The 24573-nt window shown below is 35.9% G+C and overlaps 1 protein-coding gene across 5 annotated transcripts in view; it reads right to left on the reverse strand.

Annotated features, from left to right (window-relative positions):
* RGS12 (regulator of G protein signaling 12) overlaps positions 1-24573 on the reverse strand; it is an 87433-nt gene that overhangs the window by 16819 nt on the left and 46041 nt on the right. For all 5 annotated transcript variants that reach the window (XM_056347824.1, XM_056347814.1, XM_056347848.1 and 2 more), the window contains 10 exons: positions 18714-18883; positions 15339-15431; positions 14015-14158; positions 9411-9590; positions 7973-8126; positions 6672-6748; positions 4894-5094; positions 3835-3908; positions 1528-1654; positions 485-581 (listed from right to left, as the gene is read on the reverse strand). In XM_056347824.1, the coding sequence (XP_056203799.1) occupies positions 485-581; positions 1528-1654; positions 3835-3908; positions 4894-5094; positions 6672-6748; positions 7973-8126; positions 9411-9590; positions 14015-14158; positions 15339-15431; positions 18714-18883 (1317 nt within the window). The remainder of the gene's footprint in view (positions 1-484; positions 582-1527; positions 1655-3834; positions 3909-4893; positions 5095-6671; positions 6749-7972; positions 8127-9410; positions 9591-14014; positions 14159-15338; positions 15432-18713; positions 18884-24573) is intronic.

Genomic DNA, 24573 nt, shown 5'->3' on the forward strand with positions numbered 1-24573 from the left:
AGAAATCACCACTTAAAACTGGAGATGTAGGCTCTGCTGATTTCTCATGTTAAAAGGGGGTTATCATAGCAGTATATAGAGCTGCTGCACAAACTGCATCTGTTTTACTTATACAGAATGTCTCCTATGAATTAATTGCCAAATTCACAGAGGTTATTTGGCATTTTATTCTCATTATTGTTACTAGGCACTATGTCCCTATATGTGCATGGGTATTTACAGCTGACTGCAAGTAAAATATTCAGATATTACTAGTGCAAAATTTCTTACAGCTACAGAAAAGTACTTGCTATCAACAGATCAAATTAATCTCCAATCTTGAGAAATGGCATGCCTTTTTAGGTAAAAAGAATATATGCTACGTATGACATATCTAAATTTAATCACATTTACCTCACCTTTTCATCAACAGAAGAAACCAATCGAAGTCAGGGTTTATGAAACTGACTTGACATCATAAATAAAAGCTTTTATGCCAACTTACCTCTACCCTTCGTTGGCTCTTTTTCATCTAGAACAACCCGCTGACCGTCCAGATTAGATATGGGGACACCAAGATCAAGTGGTTCTTGCTCACCACTCTAAAGTCGGACCACAGTTTGTATATAATAGAGAAAAAGCTGTTTTCAGAACAAATTTAAGCAGTCTGACATTTTTAGAAAGAAAATGAGCAAAGCATTTTTGTTTCAGTGTAGTCTCAATATATCTTCCCTCTAAAAAAAAAATGTTTATTCCATTTGTGTAAAACTACCTTGATTACAATGAGTGTAACCCATTTATGTGATAAGAACAGTATTTGGGGGAAAGATGATATAAGGAGATAAAATAATCCAATTTGCAAGCATTCACAAATATTCCAGGACCATTAGAGTGTATGTTCAGCAAATCATATTTTTCAGACAAAACCTGAAATTATTTTGCATCCTAAACTGGTTGTAATTTGTTAATTTTGTAATTTCATTAAATGAAGTTATCTTTATACCAATAGTTATTCTAAAAACATGGACTGGTTCAGCCAAGATGGTATACATTCTAGAAATACCACAAAAGTAACCTTCCATTCCTTGATATTCCATTGCAATAGAATACAGAAAATGCTAGCCAAGTGTTTAGTAGTAGAGAAGTTAAATCAGTCTGCTTCCACATAAATTTTCTGTAAGGGGATTTGAAGTAACTTTAATGATTCCCAGGGTACTGGAACAATAATAGCTTTACCTAATCCAAATCAACTTTCCCTGGGTAATAATGGGAAAAGTTGAGCTCTGGAAGAAGCTAAGTTCAGGCTCTATTATTTAGGATGTTGGATTTATTCTGAAGGAGAATATGAAACAGATGTCAACTAAAGCTTTCAAGTACTTACAATTAAGTGTAATGGTTATGAATACTATGCATTTCAATCTCGACACATAGTCTATAAATACAGATTTTAATGCCTAATTATAATAATAAGAATAATTTCATGGACTATCACATGATCTTCTCCAGACAAAAAATATTGCAGTTTGAATTACATCAAAAGATACTTACTAGTCTTGCCACAAGTTCGTTAAGATTTAAACCATATTTTGCAACCACAGGCCTTAAGACCTCTGTTACTGGTTTGGTGGGTTTAGCCTTCAAACCAACTGATCGATTGATTGGAACAAGATCCAGCCTGAAATGTATCAATTGTAACATTAAGTATGAAATATTCCAATAAAAAAAATGTACAAAATATATAACATCGAATCTAGAGCAAAGTTATACTAGATTACTAGTATTGTAGTTATACTAGCTAGTGACCTTGAAACTTCACTAGCACCAATGCATCCTAACCTGAATATATACAGCACTTCTAATACAAATATAACTTCCACTGTTTCACATGCAACGTAATTGCATGGTGATCCTCAGACCAATTAGATATGTTCCATAGCACTTTCACCTTTGCAGTGAGATTGCTCTGACCATTTTGGTCCAGGGGTGCTTCCAAAGTGACTTCATGTCTGTACTATAGCCTTGGATGCAGGAAAAGTATTTCTTCCCACATCCACAGGAGAGACTTACAATGTCCTATTCAATTACTTGAGATGGGCTTGGACAGGAATTTTTATTTTTAAGCATAGGAACAAAGACAATGGAATTCCAGATGAGGGTAACTTCTAGCTAGATGCCACCATATCACAAAAAATTGCTGTAAGAGAAGCTTATATGCAAAAGCTGTTAAAGTAATTCAGCTGGAATTTAAAGACAGCTCTCTTCACAGTATATTATGCAATTTTATATAATTTCATCACAGCAAAAAAATAATGAAATAAGAAAAAAAAATATAAACCCCAAAGAACTATTGTATGTATGCCTACTTCCCTGCACAGAACTGTGCCTAGTTTGGGTTTTTTTTTTAAATGCTCTTCATCTATGCATGGATTCCTCCGTAACAGCCACGTTTGACTATAATGGCACTATAGTATGATAACAACAGCAGGCTTATTACTAACAAAGCTATAGAAGAAATGCACATTATAAAAAAAATAAATTAAAATTATTAGTGATTTTGCCAGTCACAATCAAATGTCAACACCACCTTCTCTCTCACACAAAAGTCATAGAATCATAGAATGATTTGGGTTGCAAAGGACCTTAAATACGATCTAGTTACAACCCCCCTGCCATGGGGTATTACTCGCATTACTTAAAAGATGTTTAGTCTTACTGACTTTTCCCTTTCTCAAGAAACCTGAATAACTGAAACTTTGCCTTTCCTATTTTCTTTGAACACAACAGCTACTAAAGAGAAATGATCAGTTTTACTCATTAACCAGTATTTGACACAAAGTGGCAGACATTCAGGTAACCAAGTATATCAACATAGTATTTGCCTTATGTCTAAAAATATTACAAATATTTCAGTGATTTTGCTTACACAGGGTCTACCCACAGCAGGAAATAGTGTAGAACATTTCTACATTTTAATTAACACACAAGTAACATATGGTACTGCCTGCTTAAAGTTCCTTCTTGATTTGGAAACTCTACAAACTCACACCTAATAAAAGACTGCTGAACCTCAATTTAAAAATTGAATATGCTATACCATATTCATTAATCTAAAGTACCCCTTAAATAGAAACTAGCCCTGCTTCCTAAAGAAAAGTAATATAAAGCCAAAACGAAGCATGCCTGACAAAAGTTTTATTCACTTCAAAAGCGCAACTCAATAATGTAATGCAAGCATTCTAATTCATGACTTTTCCCTGAAATAACTATTTCAGGAGTTTTCATAGCACTAGTTTGGATTTTTAGAATCCAACATTTTTACATTAAACATTAAAACATTTTCTGGCATTTTGGAAAAAATAGAAGCAGGCTATTTTGAAAAAAACTGTATACTATACAATAATATTATGTAATACTGAATATATAATATACCGATTTATATTGTACCCATATTAATAATAATATAACATTGACTCATTTAAGATTCAGAGTTATAAATCTATACTCACATGAATTTATATTTATACTATTAGTCTTACTGTAATCTGCCAGTTAGGCACACAATTACAGATGTAACTGAATGGGAACATTTAATCAATAAATACATCATTTAATCTTTAATTTAAGTAACAACGAATAGGAACCTTAGATCCCCTTATGTTGGATTCTGGATTACATACTATGATGTTGCATTGCCTGGCTAACTGGATTTTTTACTGGATTCAGACAAGTTCGTTTCTGCATTAACTACTGTTTTGCTGCACAGGTAACTGACAATATACTTTAGTGCACTTACAAAAAGTAAAATAGAAAATGGGGTGCAGAATGCCAGAGGAAGATAGTATTTTTGACTCTTACCGAAATAAAGTGCGTTTTTCTAAACGTAGGTCCCGAGACTCCAGGATGCTACTGTCTTGGTGCAATACAAGTGGCTGCAGAACATGTCAGGAACAAAAGAACAGAGAGCAAATTAATTTAAAATATGTAAAAAAGAATGGCTTCATGGTTAAAAAAGATTCTCAGATACTTCAGAAAATTATTCATTAGGTTTTATGCATCCTACTGGATATCCATTTGCATTATTCAACATTATTAAAGTATATTTTATTTTGGCTAGTTGTGAGACAATGACCGAACTTCAGCTTCCACTGGAGTCAGCAGGTATTCAGAAACTCAGTGTTTTAAAACAAGTCTAGGTCCTTCAACTTAAAATAAATTATTACATACAATGATGCATTAGAAAATACGGCAAGTTAACAATCTTTAAAATATGTAAAAAACCAGGCACATAACTATGCAAATGTGTTCATTTTTGTCACTGTATTTATCTAGATTGATAATAAGCACAAGTTTATGACAATAAATGTTTCACATCCACAGTATCTCCTTGAATAAGTTGAGTTCCAACTCCTGCTGGAATAAGAGCCATCAGCACCACCACCACCCGCCTACACAGACTGCTGTCTTGGGAATTTTCCTCAATATTAAAACATGTACCTTCATTCTAACATGAATCAATCTCATTCATCTTTGAAGAACTGAATGTCATTATGTTTGTTTACTTTAATGAAGTACCACCTGCTACAACACATTTGTTTTCATTGTGGATACTTACCATTAAGCACAAGCTAACCATTGCCCTGGAAAAACTACATGGACTAGACACCTAAATTAACTTATTTTATAAGAAAATCCTTGTCATAAGCTCTCTTCTACTTTCTGTAATGTAGATACCACAACCACCCACAGTAGTGTACCAGTTCTAGTTTCACTAAAATACTCCTTCAATTAACTATACTGCCAATGTGAAACTACAGATAGAACTAGGAGATATGTACTACTATTGAGAGAACGCAACTTCTTATTAGTAAAATAAGTAAGAAAAGGCTTTAAAAAAGGCACAGGAATATGCAATACCTTATCACCTCCAACTAAAAAAAGGTCCACTGCAGCTATGTTAATGCCATGTTTCTCGCAGAGCCCTGATAGCACCTCTTTGATAGAGAATCCAGATTTAACAGCCATTTTGCTGGATGAACCATCCGGAAGGTTTATACAGCAATATTTGGAGGATTTCTCTTTATCTGGTACAAATGCAGGTAATCTTGAGGCTTCCGACTTGACAGGAAAAAGAAAGAAAAGTCAGTATCCAACGGGGGAATCAGGAATACGCAGAAAATTTCAGACTCTGTACAAATCAAACCAAGCCAAGAAGCATACTTTCTACCATCTTTACATTTTAGAAATACTTCCAAATATAAAAATATCAGATACATTTAAATCCTGGAAAAAAATAAAGATAACAGCACTGCACAAATCTAAATTTACTTCAATAACAGATGAAGTTTTAGACAAGTGAGTGTGTAAAACAAGTTACAAGATTCTCAAACTGTAGAACAGAACTCCTAATCAAAAAGTGTAAAGTAGTAAATAAAATCTTACTAAATTTCCAAATAGTTGTCTATACTCAATAATGACCTGCTGATGTAAAAATTACCATTGACACATTATGAATCAACACTTATGTGATAAGGAACACCTTTAACCATCAAGTCCCTCAACAAAATTCCCTCTTTTAACATATTCTGAATGCTACATATACAAATACACCACAGCATTAACTATTATCCTAAAGTAACAACAGAATAGTAACACTACTACGAAATATCAAAAATTTAACAAAAAGCTCACTTATAACTTTGAAGGACCCTACAAAAATACTGTTTGCAACAGCCTTTCAGGGTATTCGTTGTGCTTTTTCTCTTTTAACTTGTTGGTTCTCACAGCAACTTTCTGACTTAATCATTTGGAATGGGAGAGAAACAGAAATAAACACCACTTTGCCAAGCTTGTTTCCCTACCCAATATTTGTAGTGTAGGCAAAATTCCATAGTTGCTAGAAATCTAGCCCACTCAAGGGATATCAAGACTACAAAAAACTTTTAAAAATTTCTTTTTTTATAATATACCTCCATATCAACATAGTTAAAATAAATTTAAAGAATTGCATTTATATTCAATTATTAATACTGTTTTAGTTTTGCATTTCATTAATTTTACACTGAAGGTAGAACTTGATGGTTAGAAATCAGTGTCTTCACTGACTATTTTCCTACACACTATGACAAAATCACAGTGTTCACAATGAAATTCTCTACCTCTCTTTTCTCAGTTTTTTAGGAGCAGAGTTAAATCATAATGACAAGAAGAAAAACTCACAACTTTAAAAAGAAACGAAGAGGAAAGCATGACAAGACAGTAGTACCACGGAAATCAGCCTAACGCAACATGCATACAGGTCAAGCAGAGGGAAAGCTTTAACATGTCATTGTTCAGAACAGAATCTCCAAGCACTGGTAAGTGGAAAAGGCTGTTTATGAAGAGCTACAGTAGCTCTCTTTGAAAGGCAAACTTTTATTCTGGAAGTTTACTGGTGCCTGAAATTAAGACAGACAAGATGCAAAGGATATCCTTCTGTTACAAGGACAAAATAAGGAGCAACATATGAACACAACCACTACTATATTTCTAGTATTCTAAAATTGCTTAACATTACATCTTGCCTGCTAACCGTATCACCTAAAGATCCTTTCTTAAACTGTTACTTTGAACAGGTTACTTCACACTACTTCAAAAATTAGTAACTCAGTTTTCACTCCTTCCCCACTTCTTCGTTATGAAGAGCTGGCCATTACCAAGTCAAGACTAGCGGTTGATGACATGGAGCCTTGTGATTCCCGTCTGTATGATAATCCATTGGACTGAATAGAATCTGTTTGTGGAAAGAATCAGCAATCAGTAAAAAGGCTTATTTTGATTATTTATTATGATACAGAAAGCTTTCAAGTATTAGCTCCTCTAGTCAGAAAAATAATTTCTTTCATTAAAGGAAAAAACACCAAATTTTCATCTGTGCACTGAAGCATGGAAATCAAAACAATATTTGTCAAGTTATTCTTGGTTATGTAACCACTGAATAACCCCACTTGCTTGTATATTTAAAAAAAATGAACCTAACCCCCTTTTTTTAACATTAAAATGTTTTAAAAAATTTAAAAATATTCTACCTCTTTTGATATTTTGAAGGGAGTTAAGTATTTTTAAAAGTGCAAGTATGGTGTTAACTAAAATCTAGAGTCATTACTAGTCACTTTTCAGAAGTCTAAGTCTATAATCTTAGCAAATGCCTCTGATGTCTTTTCACATATGACTATAATGAGAACACGTAAACTATTCATATGATCAAAGATACTGTGTGGGTCTGGGCCTTTACTAGAAAATAGAGAAGAGGAAACCACAGTAAGAATAAGGTCCAAATTTCGCACTTCAGTGGAATTTCTCTATTATTTTTAACCCAATGGAATGAGTTAATACAAAACTTTCATCTCCTCCTTTACAGACCATGTACAGCTGCTTTCATAGGGGAACTCGAACTCTCAAAACTAGTTAACAAAACAGCAGATTACAAGGGTTTTCACAACTCTGACTTTTTTTAACTTTAGTTAGGAAAGGTGGAAACAGGTAGCGAGTGTGTTCAAAAGTGAACATACCTGTATGGTACTAATAAAAGAAAGAAAGCTAGGATAATGCAGATGAAGGAATCTTTAAATAACTGTAACCATAGCACTACTTGCATGTACAGCTCCTGAACTTTTCGTAAAGAGTTGAAAGTATCTTACTGTAAAAATAGTAGTGCTCTGCTTGAGAAAGCAATTGCCAGCACAAAGAAATGCATAGTCTACTGAAAAGCAGCAAAAAAACCTCTTGGAAGTCAATAAAACCAAATTTAATTTTTTTCATACTTTTATCTATCTATTTGTACATCTTCTTCCACAAAACTTCCAGTAACACTAGCCATGCTATGGCCTTCTGACTTGACAGTTTCATCTCCCTCTGTCACACCTAAGGATGCACTTAGATACAAACTAAACATAATGAGATTAGTCACATCTATTGCTGAAACAACTTGGAAACAAAGTGGAATGTGATTACTCACCGTTTGGATAATCACCATTTTCTCTTCTCTTCTGTGATTTTCCCAAACTCTTACTTCTTGACCATGAGAAAAATGTTCCCCTTTTCTTTTTCTCAGTGTCCTCCTCTCCTGACTCTTCATTTAAAGATCTTCCTGACTTTGATTTACCACTTAACTATCACCAAAACACAATTAAATCTTTGGTTGGATCACAGTTGTAAATATATTACCTAAAATAACCCCACACACACTTCTTCCCACCACCCCACCCCCTCCCTCCCCCCCCCCCCCCCCAAAAAAAAAGTGTGACGGCCAGGTTAGCTCTCTTCCTTACCCAACTCATAAGTGTATATGACAGCATCCCCCTCAGTAACAGTCAAAACCAAAAAAAACCCGCCCCAACCCAGTTGAAACCAAAACAATATACATGGATGGAAATGTGCTGCTTGGTAGGGCATACAAAACAGTAGCTGGAAACAAGCCCCGCAGAGCTCCTGCAAATATGAACGAACTCTCGACAGCTCGCCAGTAATGCCTAAGTTAATGTGGAAAGGTCATTTGCCTTGCTTTTAAAACACAGAATTTCATTTCGGTATTTCAGGTATTTTTCCTAGGCTAGTCTTGAACATAAACTGCATTTAAAAGACAATGACAAAGTATTGCTTAACATTTACAAGTATAATCAATTTATTAGTGCTGAAGAATACAAACATCGGAAATGTTTGGCATTAAACTAAACTTGCTTTTAACAAGCTAGTATTCACGTTAGATTATTAGAATATTCCTTAAAATAGTTCCTAGTCATAAAAATACATAATAGCATATAGGCTAATGTGTAGTGATTGACAAGAAAAATGCAAAGTTATAATTTACCCATACAGTTACATAATACTATGGTGGTATTATCTACATGAAGAAAAAAATAAACTCTAAATAATGTTAGAAGATCAGTAAGACTACTGGTCTAATATTTAAGCAATTGTTATCTGTTTTACAAAGAATTATCTTAGCTCAGAAGCAGATAAGAAATTTAAAAAACATCCTCTGCAAAGATGAGTTAAATTAGATTAAGCCTTCTCCAATAACTTTTGATAAAATTTCTGTTCTCAACAGTCATTAGAAGTATCACAACTTAATTCCAATATTAAATCAAAACAAATTTCTGAGCTGATGCATTGAAATTATCCTCATTTTTTATTTTTACACATATATTGAACAACAAATATTTAAAATTATATTCAGGAAGTCAATAGCTAGAAATCTGACTCAAAGGTATGGATTAAAAAAATTATTATTTTCCTAAGTACAGAAAGATTTGGTAATTATATTTGTCAGCATCACAAAATATACATTCTAACTGGTTTTTATGTATTATCTTTGATCTTCTAAAGAACTTGAAAAACACTGTTTAAGAACACAGTTTTAAGATAACTTTAGTTTAGTTAGTTTTAAAACTAACCTTTTTCGGTGTTGAGATATTGGACTTCTCTGAACTGATACTGTGTTTAGAAGTGGGGCTGCTGGGAACACGCTGAGGATCAGGAAGAGGACGACCTTCTACTTCAGCTAAGATGCATTCTTGGTAAAGGGGGGACTTGAGAAAGCGAGTATAGCTATCAAACTTCATCAAGTTAAATATCTGAAATTAAAATGCAACAGATAATGGTTACGTAAGCTTAAATAACACATTAAGAGAATGAAGCTATTTTGCAACAGCCAACTCCCACAGCATTTAGGATATTAACCTGTAAACAGCAGTATGTGTGAGTTCATTTAGACCTGGTTAAATATACTGCACCAATTTAAAGTGAAACCTAATTTGATTTATTCCCTTTGTACAGGTACAGAAAAATGCTATGTTTTGTGCAAAGCACATGAGAAGCCAAGATGCTGTGGGGTCTTGACACCACCATCCTCATAGCCATCTTTTCTTGCATTTATGCCTTTGTACATTCTATGCAAAGAGCATAGCAAGCTAGACATTTTAAACATTTTTTTTAAAGATTAGTACATCAGCACTGTATGTGACAGGATTAAGTTACACAAGGGGGTTGTGAGGTAGCCATGTACAAGAGATGTTTGTCATCTAAAGCTCAGGAATATGATATAATCACAATATGCAAGAGTATATAATGATACAAGATACACAAGGTTAATTACTGATGCATGCAGGAGCAGAGTCCTTTACAATATTATGCAATGTTCACAAGCCCAATCATACAGAAAAAGCAGAGCAGTATCTTTGGAAGACTCAATAACTAAGGTGCTGTAAAATCAAGACCTCGAAAAAGAACAGTTTACGTAAAATGGTTGCTCTAGGCAAGACCAACATTTATCTTCAGCTACATAGGAAGGAACCACCTCTATACCAGTCCTGAAGCAAATGTCTGCAGCTAAGTTAGCCAAAGCAAAATTTATGAAAGGAAGAGAAGTTCTTTCTTAAATGCTAAAAAACGTTTGAATTTCTTATTCCATTTTTGCAAACCTGTAGTTTTAAGTGAATCCATACTTCTACCTTTTTATCTTCTCCAGTGATTCACTTGACCTGAAAAAACAGTATGAGTTCCTTCTTCTTTGGACATGACAAACTCCCTACGAGTGAAGGAAGATATGCACTACCCAACCCGTTATGGCATTCCCAATAGTCTTCAGGGAAGTGTGTTACTAAGCCACAGTGGCCCAGCTGCAGGTGGAAATAATCTTTCAGATTGTGCAGAGACACCCTCTCAACAAGTATTAGCCCAAAACTTTTCTGACAGCAAGATAATACAGAGAGAACTTGATCCTGCAGTGTCACACAGAAACCTAATTCAAACTGAGAGCTGCCTTCACATTCTTGCCTTCCCCCCCATATATTTCCATTCTCGCTCAGATGCTACCTGGCGTGTTTGCTGGGCCTTCTAATGCACTGTTTTCTGCATAGTAAAATATGGGGAAAAAAAACACGTTGTAGGGTTAGTTTTGCCAGACTAATGTGCTGAAACAGCTCAGCACAAAATCTGAGGTGCCCTTAAAGCAGTGTCAAAGAGACAATCAAGTGTCAAAGATTTCCCACTTGAAAAACTGCTCACAAAGGGAAATATCTCAGGCTATGCAAAATAAATCCTTCTCTGACTACAGGTACGCTGTCAAAATTCAAAAAGGCAACTAGTTTCAGAACACACTTAAGTCTTCAGGTCAAGGTTTAACAAATTGAGTACATACAACACACATAGCTGTGAAACATTTTTTGAGTTCTGTTGAGCCCAAAGAATAATACTGTGGTGTATGGCCAAGACAGCATAAAATACGGAGAAGCAATTGCAAGAAATCAAAGTGCCTCAATCTCAAGGACTCACAGATGCACTGCTGATACAAGGTTATTGGGGGAAAATGGTTAAGCACAGTCTGCAAACACCAACACAGATGCAAAACTCAAGCTAACTGAAAACCACAAAATACTTCACCAGTCCTTGAAGTTTTTAAGAAAAAGAAACTTACAGAGGTTACACTCCTCAAATAATCACGGTATTTTAAACTAAATGCAATTTGTGCCCTCAAAATACAAAACACAATTCTACACCACAGCTAACACTAATACCTTAAATTTACTACAGTTTCAGGATGAAAAACAAAGCTTTCAGAGTTGTCTCCTCTCACAGAATCTAAGACCAAAAGAAGCTAAAATTGTTATTCTATGCTAGGTAGGAAGAATAAAGGAAAATATTGCAGAGAACTAAAAGACATAAGAAGAGTTACTGCAGACATGAAGCCTGTAGATTAAATGTACTTAATATAGCAAAAACATTCCAAACTCTTAACTTTGCTGGACAGAGTGATGATAGCTTAACTAATTTACCTTGAGCTGATCATCATCTGCCCTACTATGCTGCTAGCCCACACAACATCCCTGATTTCCTATATTTAGCATTATTATCATATTAATTTACAAATGTTAATGCCTTCTGCTTATTTGGAAAAAAACTAGCCGATGCTATTTCTCATTCTTACAAATGAGAAAGAAACACCTCTTATAAAAACATAATTTGAACTTTACACATAAACAAGGGTAGAAAACCTTTCATCTATTTACACAACTCTACATGAAGTAGATGCTATTTTGTTCTTGTTTTAGTATCTTCAAGTGACCTACACTGCCTTGCATCCAGAAACACTCAAAATGCTTGTTCCTATTCTACTGTAAGAAACAGTGAAATCCTAACTAGGTATTTTGGCTGCATCCACACTGTCACATTACAACACCTCTAACACCAGGCTCAAGGACAAATTTTTGAGCCCACGGACAGAAAGCAACTTCCAGCAGCATTCCCAACAGGCAGTGCTTGAGAGATAACAGCCTCAGCAATGCTTTCCAAGATACTTGACCTTGGGTACACACACTTCTGCAACTCCACTGCAGCCTTACAGCAACACTCCCTATTCCCCAGCAACATATAACACTTACCTGATGACCACCGGAGATCAGCACCCACGCACTCTTATGTTCAGCACTGAAATCTAAAAGACCTTGTGAAAGACCACAAATGCAGAGCCTTCACAATATTAACATGGTGTCACCAGCATGAGCTGAAGTTTGAAAGTCTATGGGTGTGCTGCAGTAACTATACACACCTACAGCTCTCTGTTCTCAAGGTCATGCCACCCATCAGGGCCACAAACGCACCTACTGCAGAACCACCACTCGGTGAAACCAAGATATTAAGGGCCATCATGACAGCTGATAACCCGGCAGTGACTTCAGCCAGGCAATACACCACTGGCACCTCAGCTGGCACACCCAGCTCCAAGGCCTCTTACTTTGGCAGAAGTAACTCTCATGCAGCTTCACCTAACTTTTCAGTGGGAGGAACGGGCCTGTGGATCTGACAGGAGAACTACAGAGGCACTAACAATTTGAGACTGGTCAGGTCCAGACAGGGTCCAGTCTCAGATTAGACCCACAGCAGCACTTCACATCAGCATTTTCACTCACCTTATCAGCCCTCCAACTGAAGCACACAGCATTTTCAAGGGAGGAAGAAACCTGCATAAGCCCAGACACCAGACTCATAAGAACATCATTTACTCCACCAAACAACTGGGGGAGGATGAAGAGGAATTCAGGCATGGTCTCCACAAAGCCCAGATGAGGAATGCATGAAAAAATGTCTGGGAAGGTCGTGGTTGCTAATTCCCACAGAGACTCAGGCTTCTGTGCATGGGGGATAGCTGTAATGCTAGGAGCTACCAGACCAGAGAGTTAGACCTAACTTTCTGTCTCCACTTTGCAGATGGAGGAAGATGCTACGTCCACCTGCTCAGACTGTGCCAAAAGCACGCAATCTGATGTTGCACAAAGATTATGATGGTGAACTGCTTCATTTATGCAGTTAAAGCTATATTCCTAAATAACACGATCTCAAAATTAATTCTACTAATAAATTGTTAGGGTGGGAGAGTTACCAGAGAGATTACTTAGAAGTAAAAAAGAGGAAACTCAAATTCTACAGAAAATATGAAGTGTATTCTGTTGTTACATAACTATGCTGTTCTGAACATCAGTAATTATTTATAATATATCCACTTCAGGTCTTCAGACACCAACAGTTTTAACAAGCTTTCTCTGACAGCTCTATTAAAGGATAAGGGAAGGACTCCTTTAAGACAACAGGCATATTTTACAAACCACTTTAACCAAAATTAGACACTATTTCTGTACAGAATTGTCCACTACAGAAAAGAATAAGCAACCATATGCAAGCACCATATGCAATGGTGTTGCAACACATGGAATTATTTACTGGCACTAAACCTTCTTTTCAGTAATAGTATTTTTCAGATTATTTTGCAGGTAATGGCAATTTTCTACATACATGCAAATGTACAGAAAAACAGCCAAGCAGCCTTCCGTTATATAACTTTTGCTGTTCTGCTAACGGAATATATATGATCTTGACTTCAATGTCTTTTTATACATATTGAAATATACAGCATGTGAAACTTGAAAATTTTCTAGATTTTAAAGTACTTCAAAGGAAAAGATAATACACATAAATGTACAGCAGTCATGTTTTCTACGGTTACCTGAAGTTGCTGTTCCTTGAACATATCTGGATGTGGAGAATTGAGAATATCATCTGCCAGCTGTGCCTGACTATCAATATTAACTGGGGTTGTAGCTTTGCTGCACAAGAACTTAGTGAAGATCTCCCGAGCTCTGTAAGAAAGCTACAGAAAAGAAATGCTAAATGTATGTTTGCTTTAGGTGGGCTTTTCTTACATCGATATATTCTACCAAAAAATACACAGTCATTCCAGTTTCCTATTAAGGGAAATATAAGCATTTTTCAAATGACAACTTTTGTTAGTTTAGGCATATAAATAGGGTTTTTCCTTTAAAATTGCAAATATTCATCAAATATTTCTTAAGCAGTAAAAGTCATCATCAAAATAAAACCTAAATATTCAGACTATGAAAGTAACAGAAAGGAAGCACATCATGTTGTCTTACAAAGCAGAACAGATTTTTTAGCTTTTGCACCTTCTATATAACAGTTACTATTTAAAGAAAACCTCTAAGCTTCAATTTCTAGAAGTTAGAGAAAGGTAAGCATATACATGAATATTTACCGACAAAGCCATTCATGCTCTATTTTTAACTTATTCACTTTGAACCACCCACACTCTTGAAATAATGAAAATAACACCAAACTGAGCTCAAGAGTCCTTAGGGGTAGTGTTCAGAAAATACACTGTTCGAAGACAGAAGTAAGTGGCGGGAAAAAACCTGAGTGGTCCACAAGAGAGCAAGGAGAGACTTTCAAGATTAAATAATTTCCACATCTTAAACCTGACTATATTTGGCTGTGGCGTAGGCAGAATTGCTGCCAACCTGCACAAAATTCAAAATTCACCAAAACTGCCTGAACAACGTAGGACTATCTTAAAATGATGAAAAGGAGATTCTCATAATTTGTGAACAAACATGACTACGCTTCTGGCAGAAGACAGAACTAAATTAGTTACGAACATATTACCTTGGTTAGTGAAGGCAGTCTACCTGAAATAGCTTGAGGCTTATGCTCGCATCTCCTTGACATGTTAAAATTAACTTGCTCTGCACTCTCTTGTGCTGGGCTACTGCAGTCAGCTGTTTTCCAATATCCAGTATACTTTAGCTCATTTTTACAGAGCTACCTCTGCACTTCACTGCAGCCTAAATATATCAAATGTATTCAACTTAGGACAGTACTCTCAGGAGACTGAGAAGATTAGACTGAGGCTCCAACCCTATACTAGTGAAGTCATACTACAATGACCAAGTGCAGCTCCAATAATTACAACCATCTTGAAAAGTAACAATTTTTGAAGAAGCAACACCATGTATTGAAATACAACATCGACTTACCTCTTTTTTATCATGTGCAGGTACATGGTTAAAATATTCACAGGCCTGCCAAAATAAAATATTTTCTTCACTGAATTCTTTACGTAGAAATTCCTAGGGGAAAAATAAACAAATAAATGTCTCCAAGAAAAGAAGTTACTTGCCATTCAAGTAACATATTTATAATGTTGGTAAGTTTGAAAAATGGTAACATTTCGATCAGCCTCACAGTCCAGTTTTCATCTCAAGTAAAAATCAACTCATGTCCAAGATATACCTAGTGCTTCTCCTCTTTCTCACCTTTTTAAATGTATACAATTGAGAACAATCTATCAAGTTACAATCAAATAATTTGCACATACAAAGATGAGATTTGAAACTTCACGTTAAGTAGTGTATAAACTAGTGAATAAACTTTTAATAAAAATTTAAATAATTTAAAACTAAATTTAAAAATTACATTGTAAACCAGCTGTCTTTAATTGCAGTCCTACTAGTACAATAGATGTTATCAAGCAGTGCCCATAATCAGTTCTGTATTCATTACAGCATCTTTCTGCATCACATTGCAACTACCAAAAATCTTTTGTCACTGCTTGCTGATGTGGTCACATGGGTTCTCCTTGGAAAATACATTTTTAGAGGGGGAAAAAAAAAAATCTCCCACTACAACACACAATAATCAGGATATTTATATTACAGCATCCAAAAGTCCAAATAAAGACTGGGACCCCCATTCAAACCCGTGGTTTGTACAACGACAAATTGTCCCAGATTGAAATCTATAATTCAATATTCTCTCAGCATATGTTTCTTGAACGCATTTTAACCATTAGAAGCGGGAAGCGGGAAAAAATAGGTATTAAAAAAATTAACTTGGTCCTCTAAAAAAATTATCTAGACACTCATGTAATTGGAACAATGCCTGTTTATACTTTAGAGCTTTAGGTAGCACTGTTTAATTGGAAATTTTATTTTAAGTCAGATGACAAGCCACAACATTCACTCAAGTGTCACACTGGTATCACTCAAGCTTCCTTAACACACAAGGCAGTCTCAAAAAGCAGTATAAGAGGAATCTTCACAGAGATCCTTAAAAATTTAATTCTAGTTGTGCTCTTAAGATGTACGTAGAGTTTAGGGAGTCCAACTGTAAGAAAGCAACTGAGAAACTACAATACAGGGAGTCTAAATCCACTAGCAAGCTCTCAATTTGAATCAAAAAATTTTCAGAACTTTTCAGACACACTTCAGAACCTGAGATACTTAATGTATAAAAGACAATCCAGAGGGTAGTCAGGGGGCATTTCTGCATTTTACATGTAATTACAGATTAAAAAAGAATCAAATTAGTCAGCAGGAACTGGAACCCAACTGCCTACTTCCCCACTCAGTGCCTTCACCGCGAATCCACAGGCAATCTCCTTCTGGCCACATGATTTGGGCACAGCTGGCTGTACAACAATTCAGCTTCATCAGGAAGACTGAGTGATGCCCCAGTTGGAACACTATGTAGCCTAGCAATTGTCACACATGGCTGGGAAGCTGGAGATGTTGGTTTGAACCACTTGAGGAGGGAACTTGCAATCAGGTCTGTCACTTCCTGGATGACTGCTCTAATCAGCAGACTATTATGCAAAATTGAGTATTTGCAAAACATGCAAAACCTCCTCTTCTTAGAAAGAAATTCCTGCTCTGTGACAAAGCTGTCCTCAGGAAAGGCCTACGCATGCTGAATCCCAAATGTACCAAGATGCTTACTATGTAGTCCTGAACTAAATGCTCATGCTTCAATGTTCTTGAATACTGGGCAGAAATCTTTAACTGCACAGTGTTACGATAGCCAGGTTGCAAGTAAATCTAAGCAACAGCTCTGGATCTCCCCTGGGCTTCATGAAAATGGTGGTGCACACAAATTTAAATATTCCCTATTTGTTCTTTATATTGGGTATTTCTTTAACACAAGCAATTCTGAGGTGTTTATAAAAATAATTTCCAATTAGAATAAAATGAGGGGGAAAAGTAAAACTTCCTGAATACCTGAGGTTGCCTTCTGCTGAAATGAAATGTCACTTTAACATTTTAATCTGAAAATTAAATAAAATTACATTAGCAACTTCCTAAGTTTTTTATGTAAGTTTTGAACTTTCACAGTAGTGAAAAATTACTAGAGCAATTTCCTAAGTGTACATTACTGATGGCTTACAAGTAATTAGAAAAGACGACTAAACTTTCTGTAGCACCCCCACAAACCACATCATTTTTCAGGTGGACTCAAACATCTGATCAGAATTGTAATTTCTCTTTCAGTCTGACAAGAAGTCTCAGTATCTAAGCAGAAATGCTGATAACTCTTAGACTATTCTGCTAAGAAAAATACAAAGACAGAGAACACAATACCCAGGATATACTATTTTGCTTTCATCTTCTCTGTTTCCTCAAACAGGTGTTCACTGTTAACGTATTTTTGGGTCCCTACACCAGTTAAGATGGAAGTCTGCTTATTAATCCTTCTGATACTTCAGTATTTTTGTATCGAGGAAAGGAGTCTGCACGAGTTCCTGCAAATTCCAATAATCTACTTCTCTTATGCCACAGGTTTCTTTATTCTCCTTGTGAAAATTATTTGGGCAGCACAAACCATCCTTGTGCAACATATTCAGAAGTGCAACAATGCAAAAGCGTATACATCTCAATTTCCTTACATGTAAACAGAGATTTTCCTTACATGTAAGGAAATTGAGGTGTATATGCTTTTGCATTGTTGCACTTCTGAATATGTTGCACAAGGATGGTTTGTGCTGCCCAAATAATTTCATAAACGTGCTATAAAGAAGCTTAATTTATGCTTTGCAAATACTCAACACTATTCCTGCAGGCTATTGCTTTAAACAGTGCTCTTAGCTACCTTAATTACTTCCAAAAAAAAAATTGCTAAAAACCTTTTGCAGGAAGATAAACCACTACAGCATTGAAAAAGTCCTCTACATGGCTTCCAACATTTCAGCAGGTAAACATGAATAGATTACCAATTCTTAGGAAACTACTGAAGCTAGTGCCTTTTCTTGTAAAAAGGCTACAGATGCAAATATAACAACATATAATTATTTCACAAAATGAGAAAGCTTTCCAAAAGTTCAGATACAAAGCAAAAGATAGCTTCCGTTTTTATGTGAACCTTTTGCTATCCAGAAGTGCACAACAATGTGTACTACTATGAACCTTACTCAACTGTGAACCAGTTTAGACTTAGAAAGATGCTCAGATTAACTGTGTAAGAAGGAACTCCTGTCTCTTGTCCTATGTAAGAATACTGTCAAGAAAGAAAAATACAGGAAAATCATTGCAGCATTATCAGGTATTTGGAAAGGTCTCTCACCATCCCTCAAAACTTACTGAAAAATATTTAACACCAACAGGATCCTGAAGAAGACGCTCAAATGAAACAGCCCAGCTTGCAACTCTTCTTTCTCTAAGTCGTCGACAGCTCTGTACACTGGGAAGACTAGCATTGCTACTGAGGCTGTTTTCACTGATGCAGTCTTTTAAATCAGTACTATTCAGCTCTGTTAAAATAAAAATAACACATCTGTCAATAAAGTATTATTCACTTTCACCCTTCAGCATTGTTTACTTGATTTATCACACCTCCTGCTCAAGCTCACAGTAGTGCAGGCTTCAAAAACATCCCTTCCCATTTTTATTAGAAGCATCTGCATAGAAAAAGCAGCCCCAAACATCTCTCAGTTTTTTCTGTTCCACTGCAAAGAAAATTAAATGTGTTTCTTAAAAGCAATCCCCTGCCAGAAGTAAAAGTGCAGGTACAAAAGGAAATCTTTTTTCTTGCTTCACAAAATAAAACATTTTGGACAAAATTTTCTGCTTACGTTCCTCACCCTATGGACTGCACTCCTTCATAAGATTATCCAAGGAAGGTAGACCTTCAAGAACCCACAGTTGACCAGAAAGTGGACAAAAACCTATTTGGTGATAGGAAATAGCAAAATTTCATATGTGTTTAAAACAGTTGAGACAGGCTCTGAAGTTTTTCATGGAAATGAAAGATTCCTGTTAAATACTGAAAATTTAGGAAAGAAGTCAACTGAGGAAGAGACTACTAATGAAAATGAGCTAGTAATAAATGCCTTCATCATCCATAGCAAGTAGAGGTATCAAACCATATATCCTCAAGGTTTCTGATAAAAACAGGGAATCCTGACTCCCTTCCAGACTCGAGATGACTTATTGCAATACTCTGGGGACCCCAAGCTGAGGAATGACCAGGTTCTTTAGATCTTTAAAAAACAAGTGCATTTTGTATTCTGAAAAACAAATGAACAAGAACCCATACAGAATTTAAGAAAACATAACCTTGTGTAGCAGCCTCATAATTTCAAGTATCAACCCCACATTATCTTTGTCAGGTATCAGTAAACAGAGTAAGCACAAAGAAATCCTTAAAGTGACAACTTATCCATAGAAGTGGAAACGTGAAAGAAATGGCTGCTCTAAGTAAAAGAGGGAACTGTATACAACGGGCTCCTGTTCACAAATTTGTCATTTCTTTGTTGCATGCCCTTTTACAAACCACTGCTCTCTTCATCTCTTAGTTTACACAAACGTAAAACTGGCATAGTTATACTCACAGCTACACACTTCACAGAGGTGACCTGAGGTATAATTAATTGTGAAGACATAACTGAATAAAGCCTTGAGATTCGTAACAGACCCTGCTTTGAGCAAGAGAGGTTGCACTAGAGAGATGCCAAACTGAGTAAGATTCTGTGAGGAAGGGACTAAAAAAAAGCAGACATTTCAATTCTTTGAAAAATTAGCAGTTACAGATGTGAGAAAATAATGTCTTCAAATAAAATAGATGAAATCTTCAATGCCAAATGGAAAAGCAAATATATAGCTCTTTATGAATGTTAACTGATTGAGAAAGCTGAACCCACCACCAGTAAGAAATGGCCTGTTCTTCACAGGGACATTTTTACTGTTGTTAATTTTCCTCAGTTAATCACCTGGACTAACTAAAGCAAGGAGTAATTTCACCAAAGCGCTTCCAAGTTCAATGTTACAAAACATTACTGTTCCTCCCTGGAAGTAGGAACTTTGAAAGAAAAGGACTATTCAAAGATAGTTATAAGTATTTCAAAAACTTATTAAGATAGTGGTAAAGATAGCAGAAAAAATAGTTTTGAAACTTCATTTTTAAGTGTATTCCATATCTCAGAAGTATTTACTAAGATGTAGCTGTTAACTGGTGCAAATTTCTGTAAGCAAAGCTATTGTTTAAGACAAAAATAAGACAAAATAAGACAAAGATACAGAATTAGATTAGGGAAGAATAAATATATATATATTCAGCAAGGATAATATTTAAGAACCATTGCAACATACTAGGTATATAAATATTTTTCTTTACCTTATCATCAGATTAATCAAAGCTAATTAAAAACACTCTGCAAATAATGCCAAATTTTCTTAAAATATTTATTCACTTTTTCCTTTCAGATATACGAAAGAGCATAACAAAGTCAACTGTTAGATTTGTTAGAGAATACCTGTCACCAAAGTGAAACTATTGTGAAAGAAGGTGATGTGAATCTGAAGAGAATTATATCTAAATTTATTATCTGAAGTATTTTGCTTTAACTCTGCAGGTGGATACGTTTTCTTTTACAGTCCAGGATATAAATAGACACCCACTTCTTGATAGATCTGGAACAGTTTCAGATACTGCCTTACTCCTAGAGGGTTCAATCCCCAGCTTTCCCCTGTGATGAATGATAAAAATTTCCTAGTTCCTTTCGGGCAAAATTAGAAAGGTAAACTCATCCTACATACCAAACCCTTTAAACCTACTTGGCTGACACAGGGAAATTAGGCAGTAACCACACAAAGTGCACAACTCTCAATCCACTAGTCACAGTGCCTTAGGACTCAAGGGATTGCAAAACGCTTGGCACAGCAATCATTAATACAGGTCAGCTTCGCCTTCCTCCCCCCAAGTGGTGGCTCTTCAGTCTCCCTATGGCAGGCAGGAAGACCAAACTGCAATTACAGTCCCTGAGTGTTTACACCAGTGGGTGACTGCTAACTACCTTTAATTGCTAGCAGCTGCTCAGTCTCTTCAGCTTGTCAGAGTTACACTTGCTCTAAACTACACTGTGTTCTTGTTCCTCTGACATGCTCCCGACTCTGGAGGTCCCATGAAAACAAATGAACCAAAATACGACTGCATTTTCAACAGCTTTGAGAGCTACTGGCATAGGTCCTCCAATGTGTTAAAAGCAGCATTAAGGGATTACTCATTCACAGTAAACTGTCTCTGTTCTGGTGGATTTTATTTAGCTAAATCAGATTTTTTTTTTAGAAAGAACTATTTGAATTCATACTTAACTCTGACACTGCTTTGCTCTCCCTTAAAGCAAAAGTGCAGTCAGTTTGCTTTTAAAAATCTGTACAGATTTCTGCTGGGGTACTTGGCAACCTGAAAACAATACAGAACAACATTGTTTCCCAGAAAAGGCTTGGTTATTCCAGTTTCTCTTACCACATACATCAACGTTGCAATTAAAACAGTTACAACCTAGTGCAGGTACACAGTTAGAATCAGAGAAAGGTCAGATGGGAAGAAAAAAACTCACCTATAACACTAGTACACAACTTATCCAAATCACGCTTAAATGAAGACAATATAAGACGTAACTCCTGCTCCCCCTACTCCTCTTGCAGAGGAATGTTTCCAAGGTAAGACTTCAGTGTCAGATTTCCTGATTCTCACACCTTGCGCATTCCTACGTACACGCAGCCCACCTTGGAAAGCAGGAATAGAGGAACTTTCCAACCAAGTCACGCATTTTGTCTAATGAGTACTCTGTGATGATCACTAGAGGAAATGTAGAGCCCCAGTTCCCACTCTCAAATGTTCTAACCACAAAGCTGTTATGCAAAGTGGCCTCCTCCTCGTGTTTAAAAAAAAAACACAAGAGAAGTAGCTATTGGGAAGCTCAGGATGCCAGAGTTCACCGTGAAAAACCCAACTCAGGTGTACAGACAACTTAGCAGTGTCGTGAAGTTTCCTAATGCCTGCCTTCCTTTCTCCTTACTGTGTGGAAGCACTGACTCATCTTGCATTACCTGTAAAAGGAGGCTCGTTACTCAGGCATCCTGAATCCCAGGAAATCAAATTTATTTCTGTTCTGTTCAAGAGCCACCATACCTAGCAAGGAAGTACTACTTTCTATGCAAACTCATTCAGTTTCATTTATTACATTCTTCAAATACAGAATTGACACAGAATGCTTTCTAAAACTCCTCAAAATTCAGTATTTTAGATCTTTTGTGTTTACGCATTCTGTGGAGGGTCTTAGTTTTATTTATCTTACCAAAAATAGCATTATATAAGAAAATTCAGGCATTTAATCAACTAAAATCTTGAAAGTGTTCAGGATAAGATGGCTCTGGAAGTCTTGATTTAAATCATATAAAGCAGTTCTGAATACAATTAATTAAGGATATTTAATTGTATGCATTTGTTTATAAAATCCATATACATTTTTCAACCTACAAATACTTTTTATTATTGTGAAAAGCCATATGTACCCCTTGTAATCATCAGAATGCATACACTCATATAATTAAGATACTCCAGATAATCACTAAATACATTACCTGGATAAAGCTGATAAGAACCACTGTGGTGCCACTTAATCAAATACTTCAAGCCATTCACTGAAAGCCATCCTTCTGAATCCATACCAAGTTCAGTTGTAACATCCCAGAACCCATTGGGTGCAGATTAATCTTACTGTACGGCACATTGCTCCTCTGCAACTTTGGGCTAAGGGAAGCTAACGCATTTCCCCCCAGCAATTCCTGGCAGCTTCTAACACCATTCTAAACAAATTGATTCTTTACCCTCATGGCTTCAAGCAGAGGAAAGCAATAGTATACTTACCACAAAGCATTATAAAATGCTACATAAATTATTTAAAGAAAAGACCTTTTGCCACTGCTGCTAAAGGAACTTGAATTATTTATATTACAGTGGAACACAGCTACAGCAAGCATGCACTGCCAATGTAGCTGACAAATAAGTCATATACCCGTTAGAAGGTAATAATGCATCTTTCTTACAGTGCAAAAAGTGTAAACAGTGTTTTGTTTTATTTTAGGCTTCACTGAAGTTTTTTTGCTCTACCTTCTTTAGTTACTTTTCAAAATACAGTTTTACATTATTTATTATTGTAAACACCAGGTTCCTTTCAAGAAAAAGTCTTTTAAAATGCCTTTCCTTATGAAGATTCTTTCCAGGTCATGAACACTAAAAAGAAAAAACAGCAGAAACTACAGCCAAGTAGTATCTGAAAAGAAAAAAAGACATGTATAGTATCTGCTATGCTTAAGTATTTGGAAATAACAGACTTCAGCTTTGTGGAACTGATCTGTGTAGGGAATAAGTACCAGGTAAGAACTAACATACCTTCTCAATAGTCCAGATACCTCACCACCTGTCTGTTGGAAGATGAATGATGATGTACTTCTATTATATGTTCTTTGACCTTAAGGTCTGCCCTTTGTAAAGTGCCGTCTAGGTGTCAACAGCCAAAATCAGACATTAGCTGGGGACTACTGATATCTCTGTGATGATTTAGATGGCACAGCGCTCAAAACATCAGCTACAGCCTGCATGCTGTGTACACATTCTCACTATCCTACAGTCAGCAGAAATGGACAGGTTTTGAGATTTCTGTTAGTTACAGGTTGCTGCAGTAACATAAAATCATTTCTGCTACTCCTAGAGCATAGGTGCTGCAGATTAATTGATCTATAGCAGTGATCTTGCATCTAAACATTATTACAGTTTGCATTCTGATTGTCTGCAATTCATTCACCAGCATTTCTGGAAACAACACTAATTCAGGTACCTGTATCTTCTACATGTTACCTATCTTGCAAAGCCCAAGCGCACAGTTTTGGCTGATGAGAACAAGCTGAGTTACCATGTTTAATAAACACAACAAGGGGTAGATGATTTGCAGTGCCTGGCTCTAACCTAATAAAAGCTGTATTACATGAGGCTTCATTGATCTTGGAAAGAAAATGTACAGAGAGCTGTCGTGCCTCCTATTATACTGAAGGGATGTATATAAACACATAATGATTAGTATTTACACATAAATTTCCCTTCCCAGACTAAAGCTTAACAACAGTATTTATAATATCTAGTTGTATGTACCAGTACTAA

Source organism: Falco biarmicus, chromosome 1, assembly GCF_023638135.1.
Source record: "Falco biarmicus isolate bFalBia1 chromosome 1, bFalBia1.pri, whole genome shotgun sequence".
NCBI classification, from domain to species: domain Eukaryota; kingdom Metazoa; phylum Chordata; class Aves; order Falconiformes; family Falconidae; genus Falco; species Falco biarmicus.